This window comes from Bombus impatiens, unplaced genomic scaffold (genome assembly GCF_000188095.3).
Source record: "Bombus impatiens unplaced genomic scaffold, BIMP_2.2 scf_0217, whole genome shotgun sequence".
Taxonomy (NCBI): Eukaryota; Metazoa; Arthropoda; class Insecta; order Hymenoptera; family Apidae; genus Bombus; species Bombus impatiens.
The window spans coordinates 76,719-85,618 of NT_176636.1; the positions used below are offsets into that span (position 1 = coordinate 76,719).

Consider the following 8,900-nt stretch of genomic DNA (forward strand, 5'->3'; position numbering starts at 1 on the left):
CAAATCGATTTCGCGATAAACACGCGCGGCCGCCGTTTTACGATCGCCGCGGAAAATTTGCTGGGAAAATGGCGGACGATATTTTATACCGGTTTACTGGTGTTTCGCCCCGTTCCAGCGTCCCTCCCATCCCGCTCGTCGTTCACGCCGGTTCCAGCTCTGCCTCCGCCTCGTCCCGTCTCGCCTGGCTGCGTGCACAGGGTGTGTTAATTGAAATGTTTATCACGCTTTGGCAATTCCGAGGATTTCGAGTTTGTCTGACTTTTGAATTTCGTTCCTGCAATCTTAGATTGTTTTCCACGAAAACGAGAAACGTATTCTAATCGCGCCTCTCTAGGTTTCTGCTTTTTGCAACGACGAAGTCCACGAATCTTGGATTTGTCCTTCTCCACAGATGTTTCTACCGTAGCGACGCTCGTAATATAAATACATTGACAAACCACTCAAGAACTCCGTTAACGTCCGGTCCCTGTATAAGCTTCCAACTACCGATAAAGCCATTAACAGTGGATAGAATTTCGAAACGGTAGCCGGTAAGATAAATCGATTTTTTTTCCCGAATAAAAGTTCTCGCGGGCAACGATGTATCTTACGGATGAATTCTTCCGAGAAGGCTGCGCCTGTCGTCCGACGTCGACGGGACAGCTTCGAGAGAAGAACGAATAAATCTTCGTCCTATCATCGCGTGGTTATCACGATTTTTAATCAGTTAATATGCTCCTGCTCAAGTTGTGCCTTAACGGTAAAGAATCTTTCCTCGACGATGTTTGCCAAAGAGAACACGTACCTACTGCACGATAGATGCCTGATGTCGTGCGATTAGCAAACCTGATTTTGCATAGCAAAAGTGATTCTCTCCTACGACCGTTTCGTTCCTTCGTTAAATTACCGTTTGACATTTGTGAGAGTTCCCTCGCGATATATGGAAAATAGGCGAAGAAATAAATTTTTAGACGAGCGCGCGTACGAAGTGGAATTTTTACCAAAAGTAGCCAGATATGACTGAAGCTTTAGAAATACAAATACAAGCTTGAGAAATATTGTTTAACGAACCGTTCCTCGTAAATCGCCGAAAACTCTTACCACCAAAGACGTCGGCCATCCGTACGAAGCAATTCCACGTTCTTTCGCGTGCTACTCGGCCAAAGAATTTATTAATGTCCCAGGAAAATGAATTCTCGCGAAACGTTGGACTGCCAACGCGAACACGAGGTCGAGGGAAGAAAAAAGGAACAAAAGTGCCGGTGCGGTATCAGGAATCTCGTGGAGGTGTGGGGAGACGGGCGGATTGTTCCGTCATCCTCGCAAATGTCACTGACCATTAAGGGAAGGTTCGTCCTTTCTTTCCTCCTTCTTTCTTTCGCTCTCTCCCTTTCTTTTTTCCTTTTTATATTTTTGCAGAAAGGTGAATTCTCGTCGGATGATTCAAAAGGCAGATAGCAGCCGCGCTTGCGAAACGAAAGTTCGCTCGTTGTATATTTTCCCGGCGATCTTTCCAACGCGATCGCGGCGCGGAATGACGGGGCCTTTATCGGGAAATCGATTTTGCGAAATACTCGTAGGCGAATAGACGTTGGTCAGAAACACGGCCGCTCGTGACAAAGGATAGTCATGGCTGTTATGTAAATCTATTAATCGGTGAAAGAAATCTGCTTCCATGGTGTACGTTGTTTCTTTGGTTTTGTCTCCGTGGGAACAGAGAGAGGTAAAATTTCGAGTCGATAGATGCGAGCAACGCATTGTCATTTTAATTTGTACTTATACTACTTACGACTCGACAGTTCGTCAGCTTCGATGATACGATAAATATGAAATTTAAAATCCAACTTGCGACTAAAATTTTCTGCCAACTGTCCTTAAATTATCTACGAATATCTGCGGCTCGTAATGAAATTACAAGATACGAATTTCTTTTATTCGGAGAAGAGCATACAGCTCTTACGCTCATACGCTCCGTACAGAATTCTCTCTTTGCCACGGAAAAACGTCTTTCCGCGATTTTTCATCTTTCCAGCGAATATCGAGATTTTAAATCTCGCCGTTTCGCAGAACCTGCGGTCGGCGACGCGATAAAGAATCTTCGCTTTAATGGCTGGTGACATTTACGAAAGCGACGCGAAGTAACGCCTGTTGCGAGGCGAATCGTGTCTCCGGTGATTTTCTCGTATGGTTATTAGCTCGGTTGCCACGGATACTTTCTTTCTCTCGTCACGGCCGTACGTGTCGTCAGGCGATTTTCGGATAACGCGAATCTTGATAAGACCCAGTGCCAGCGAATCTGTTCGTATTTGCGTTTACCACGGAATTACGTGGATGCTACGAGTTTCAGAATGTATTATACTTGGTGATTCGGAGAATTTTAACGTGAAAATTGACGCGAAGAAGTGGTGAAAGTGTGGGGATAATCTCTTTCTCCTTTTTTTTTTTTTTTAAATAACAGTAGCTTCGAGTCGCGAAGAAGTTTCTAACAAGTTCGTAATTGAATTAGATCGCAAATAGCCTTATAATTGAAACAAGGGTATAATTCTGTCTAATTACGAAACGTCGCTAACTCGATCAATTGTATTCTCTCGTGCAGAAAATTATACTACAATCGTGTATCGAGATATAATATCGAGGGATAGTGAAAGTCATCAGGTTTCGTTAAACGTTCGTTAAAATATGTAACACCTATATAAGTTAAAATAGAATGAAACATCTATCTATGGGACGACAACTGGTGCGAACATATCGGCATGAGATATGAAAATGATATTACGATTATGTACCGTCAGAGAAAGTGTTGCCAGACTACTTTGTACGCGGTAGGATTCGATGCTTGACAGTTTATAAGATAGTTCTAAACGATCGTGCACTTACTCCGGTGTCGGGCGAATAGCATCGGATCGATCGAACTGGAAATTTCTGAATTTCTGTAATCTAGCACATATAGATATTTCATCCATCTGAGATATATTATCGAAACGAGCCAATCGTGGAAATAAAATATTCAAGGTGTAACAAGGATGGGCAAGCTGTTACTCGAAAATCATTGAAAGACAAAAATACGAATAGATTGGGAAAAGAGGCAGACGAACCACGCATTGGCATTACGTTGATATAAAATTTTCCATCGGCAGAACCACGTAAAGCGTAAAGTAAAAGGACGAAAGATCCTTATCCCTACCCTTAGCCGAACGAGCATCACACCAACGCAACAAAGTGCGAAGGAAACGCGTAAACGTCCGGCGGTTGGTGCGGTATCGCGGCAGCGACCATGCCGTTAAAATCCACGACATCCTCTCGGATTCGAGCCCCGGCGTGTTCCACGCTATATCCCAGGCAACATTCTAGCGTGTATCGTTGGCTGAACGAGATAAAACACACGCTGGCTCGGAGTCGGTTTGCCGGTATGTATTCATAGCTGGCCGGACGGGGCCGTGGGCGTGCGCCAGCTCGTCCGTGAATTTTGTTGCACGGCCACGCATGTAGCGGCTAGAAAAAGAGGAAGTCGCCTGGGCCGGGTATTAGTTTCCTTTTGCGGGAAGCGGTTGAAAGAATGAGGAGGACGAACTCTGCCGGGTGGGGTGGCGAGGCGACTGATTTCAGGTTCAGGACGGCCATTCGAGTTCAGGAACGGTGCTGCCTGGTGGGATTGGGATTGCTAACCGGCTTTCTAGCCGAGCCTAGGCCGGGTTCCCCTGGCCCCTCTGCTGCTTTTGCAACGCCGGCATCCGCTCGCCGCAGGCCAGAAACCCTCGATGCCTCGGTGTAAGCGTAGTACCGTACCCCGTATGCCGTATACCGTGCGTTGCTCCTATCTGCTGCACGTTGCGTGCGTATACCCGTACACGTACTAGTACCTATGTACATTCGGCTCAAACGACTCGCCAGCAGGACGAACACCGATGCCTCGATTCGTTTTGCGCGCTTTTTCACCGACGGCAGTCGAGTCATGGAAGGGGACGGGGGATGAAGCAATGGCTGGTTTTAGTAATTTTGTTTTGGGCCTGAAGCAGCTATCGACTATCGGAGAGGAGAGTTAATAAGAGGCAATGGGCGAGGGTAATATTATATTACGTTTTGTTTGAAATAAATATCAAAATGAAACGTTGCATGGCGAGAGAATCAGGAAGCGAGAGTGAAACGATATTAGATACGATATTATATTATTTACTACTTCTCTGCGTGGAATAGGAATATTCGTTCTCGGTAGAAATAAAACATTATTTGTCACTTTGTGTCGTAGCGTGCCAAAGCAGATAAAATATAAACAACACACCGAGAGGGTGCAGCGTAGTTCTCTTGAGTTCACGGCATATAGGTTGGGTTCGAGTAGGTCTCTTACTAACCATAATTACAACCCTATTATGTTCTTGCTGAATGTGCGATTTCTTCGGTCGAAGAGTATCGTGGCGGATTTGTTATTCCTTTTCAAGATCATTAATAGCTTTATTCATTGTCCTCGACTCGCTGAGTCGTTAAAGTATGCCCTCATGAGATCATCTACGTTCACACGGACTTTTCTCCCACATCGGATAGCTATTTATCCTCGCTAGTTAATTCGCAACCTGTAAATCGCATTTCTGATACTGCAAACTCATATTCCACTTGTTTAGACGTATTCGGTACTAGCATCTACAGCTTCGGAAATCCGATACGTGTATGCTTTCGTTCTACGTTAACATTCTACACTCGCGGTAACGTCCGCTTATCACCTCGATCGATAAAAATGATATATACATACACATGTATGTAAACGTAAAAAATATATCAAAGTAGCGTGGAACCGGACGTGACTCTTCGATATTCTTCCTTAAGTTATGAAACGGGATTTCGCTCTACCCGAGCGATTTCCCTTCTCAAAATTATCTTCGATTTAATGGAACTTCAGCTTCGCCCTAAAACCGCTGCGAACTCGGTCGAAAAATCGAGCAACGGTCTTTGTATCACATCCGCCGCAAAATGTTTCTGCAACACAATCGAGCATGACCAAACTGGGAAATCGTTCCCTGACCCAGGACAAGGGGTGGGGAATAGGGAAGCCGTTCCGCTCAGCGCGTTCCTCGTGGCCACGAATTGTTTGAGCCGAGTGTACGGGCGCAAGAACCAAGGTGCAGCAACCTCGGGGCCGTTTCAGCCGTAGAGAAAGAGGGAAGGAGAGCCGATGTTGCGCCGCCTCCTGGACGAGGGTCCAGTTTCCTGGGTCGTCTACTCGCGCGTTCAGTTACTGGTTCTACCGGAATCTTCCTGGAAGCGGCATGCGTGGTTGCGTGCGCGCGATCGTTGAACGCGCGGCGCGGAATTAGAATCGGTAAGCGACTCGGGGTGGTCGACGAAGAGCGGCACGGCGCCCGGCTTTCTACCGACGACATCGCCTTACGACGTAGACGCCACGCAAATCTCGAGTCGAACGGCTTCCGGGATGATGTCGCGTCCTGCAATTTGTCCCTCGGTTGAACGAGACTCAGACGGCATTGAAAACGCGATTATTTAGCCATTAATCTTGTTGTTTTCGACGCTCGTGGCAGCCAGTTTCATTGTGGAGCGACTGGTCAGACTACTCTGCTCGCACCGTCGAGCGCTGCTCTAACTGTGTAAGTTTAGTATTGTGGTGGATTTTTTCTCTCGATACAAGAGGGTTGGACTTCCTGTCCGATGACTTCTGCTCACGTTGCGCTTCGTGGGAAACGCGGCAGAGAGTTTCTCGCCGATCGAAGCGTATGCGTTGTGCAAGTCGTTCGTGCATAGTAGCCGAGTCGTCGAATACGGAATTTCGTAGGTGATTCATTTTCTCGAGAATAAAATTATCGACGAATAATAAGTAGTTTTCTACGCGGTTTACTATACGTTTGTTCTCCTCGCTACTTTAGCGAAATTGAAAAATCCATGCAATCTAAACACCGTGCGCACGCGATTACGCTTTCCTCCGAATCCTCGATTTTTGTTTTCCTAATTCAGAATCGATTACCGAGTAGGTAGAGTGGAAGAAGTGGACGAAGCCGAGGTAGCCTCTTTACGATTCCCCCGCGGCGCTCCCTACCCACGGATTGGCGTCGGTGTCGGTCGAGTTCGCGCGTGTAGCCTCTCTCGCCGCGCCGATCCGACTCGTACCTGTCCTCGGCAACATCCTCGTGAAAGCACCTTCGCCCGGTACGTTCTCTCCCGGGACCGCGGTGGCGTGCCTCTTTCTTACACCCGGTGGAAGGGATCTACTTAGACTTATTACGGGTTTTGGAAACAGGTCGGCCTTTTTGCACGGCGGAAAGGATACGTTCCTAAGAGACGCCTCGAGACAGGCCTGTAAATAGCGGTTGGTGCGGAGACAGAGGCCCGTATTCGGGACGCCGCGCTCCACGTTGCACGCGTACTCGCGCCGACTTGTCGACGATGTTCATTATTCGAACGAGCGCGGGTCGCGGACTGCAATTTTTCTCGGCGGAACCCGATCATTCGGAATAATACGGAGCCGTTAAAAGGCGAAGATGAGCCGTTTCGTTGCCTAAGAACGATTTTCTAATAGGCATCGCGACTTAACGCGGCTGCACGCTCGAACTTTGCCGAGCGAGTTTCTTCGGGAACCGTTAAGATATCCTGTTGTTAACGCGAGGACAGTGTTCCGTTCTGTTATGTTTTATTCCCGTGGCCGTTTCCTTGCCAATTGGTTGAACTCGGCCGAGGAGTGATTATACCAGAAGCTACGAACCGAGATGCGAGGTTCGGGGCAGCGAAGAACTTTAGAAGAGTAATTTTGGTGTGTGAAGAGCCGTTCGTTAAGTTTATGGTTTTCTAGGTGGAGGATTGTTAGAGAATGTGTGTTTTTAGTGGCGAGTTTACGAGGAACCGTCGAACGGGGTTAATTTTCGTGCTACGGTTAAAATTTTAAAGAATCGACTTATTCAATTAACAATATAAAACTTTGCTAAACATCGCTCTATATGTCGATCCGATAATCGTCCGTTGAAAGCAGAATTTACAAGTTCGTTCAACGATAAATGCCGATACGACTTCAGATAGTATTCTTGTTTGATCGTGCTAGTACAACTGAAATTATCACATCTCCATCGTAAACTTGAATAACTGTAATGCTAACAGCTCCGTTCTCAGATACGATGCATACGGTAGAGCGAGACGGCTCGCTGTTCCTTCGATCGTCCTTAATCAGTGGCGTCACGCAATTCAAACGTAGCATCGTTATTATATTTGTGCCATAAATACCACCCACATGCTCGTTGTCAGTTGGTTTATTTAACCGGTTAGTGTTTTCCAGTTTAACCGTGGGAAGAAAGGGGATCGTCCTTTTCTTCCGCGAACAGGAATTCAATTGAACAGGAACGCCCCATCAATCTTCCTCCAGTTAACAGCTTGTATTCCGCGTTTAAAGTCATCTGATATATCTTTGAGATTTTCAAGCGTGTTTTACTCTGCGCAACAAAATCGAAGAAAACAGAATTAGCATAGTTGAACAACTGTCAACCAAATAGCGCGATTGCTTTTTTAAACGCAGTTTCAAACGTACATCCTTCCTAACTCCGAATGCAAATTACATTATTTGTATGCAAGCCTGATCTTTTTATTTGCAGGCTTGCAAAAAAATATGGAAAAGTTCTATGATATCGATCGCATCGGCGCTAATATTCTGTCCGAGTCAACACGCTATAGACGCGAAAGCTTTCCTCTCCACTCGATATTTTGTCCTTAATAATTCTACTTGGCGCAACAATATTTTCCCAATCGCGTGATTCCGAACGAACGTCGTGCCGGTGATCTATCGCTTCGCGAGATCCCGAGAAGCGGGAGAATCGAGGCTCGAAGGGAATTGCTAGATCGCCAGATGAGAACAAGTTCTACGGAAAACTGAGAGGTTATTTGAATTGTCTTCGCGGGTTGGCTAGGCGCAACAAGTTGACAGACGCCGTTCTAGATGCGGCGATAAAAACTTCACCGTTTAATGCCGAGCTACGCGACTGGCCGTTGATGTAAATGCGGAATTGGACGTTTCGTTTCACCGTTTCGCGTAATTCGCGAACGTCGGGGGAATTGTTTGATGGGAAGATTGACGACACAGGCATGGTTTTCGGCTTTTAGCACTTTAGTCGAACGTTTCGGGCCAATTACGTTCTTGCTTTTGAGCGCAATTATGGTCGGGGTCAATTGGAATGCCTTTCTTCACAGAAGGATACGGCGGGCGAAGAATTCCTTCGTACTTAAAAACGAAACCAGAACGAAGACGAGTGCCTATGGCGGTGTTCTTGCTCCGTACGATCCGTGTGTTTGCTTCAAGTTTGATTTTCATTGTAAATAATTCCTGTTCCTTTCGAAGATCTCACCTAGAAGCGCTTCATTGCGGCGTAGCGAACATTCGGTGATTTACAGACAGGAACGTACCTCGGACTGCTTCAAACCCGTCATCAAACATCTATAGTACCACCAAGATCGCGCGTTTCTCGAGTCACGTTCGAGGAGAAATTGACTCCTACTTTCCGAATTTCCTGCTTTTGCGACGATTTATGTGCTAAAATTCCGGAAGGTTCGAGGCAGACGAATCTACGATAACGACCAACCATCGTTTGTTCGAAGCTGTCTTTCAGCGTTGTCTTTCGGCTATGACCAGCTAAAATTCGTGATATTTTCCACGCTAACCCCAGAGCCTAAATCCGCCGATCCACCTTTATATTCTCAGCGGATCAATGACCGATATAACGACGAATAACCAGGCTGTTTTATCGATATTGCAGACTCGCGAAACGGGTCCTCGGATTTGGTGGATATGCCAGCCGGGACCGTTCCAAATTTGGGAGCGGTGGCAGGAGTCGGAGGCGAGGATATGGCATCCTTGTGGGCTTCCTACGCCATGGGACTAAAGAAGACACCGCCGCCAGCGTCCGCTGCCACGCCCTCGCGATCCGATCGCGATCGCG

General features: G+C 46.7%; 1 protein-coding gene across 1 annotated transcript in view; it reads left to right on the plus strand.

Moving 5' to 3' along the window:
• Window positions 1–8,900, plus strand: part of LOC100744530 (nucleolar protein 4-like) — a 102,042-nt gene that overhangs the window by 76,678 nt on the left and 16,464 nt on the right. The window contains exon 4 of the mRNA XM_003488143.4: window positions 8,718–8,898. Within this exon, the coding sequence (XP_003488191.1) occupies window positions 8,718–8,898 (181 nt within the window). The remainder of the gene's footprint in view (window positions 1–8,717; window positions 8,899–8,900) is intronic.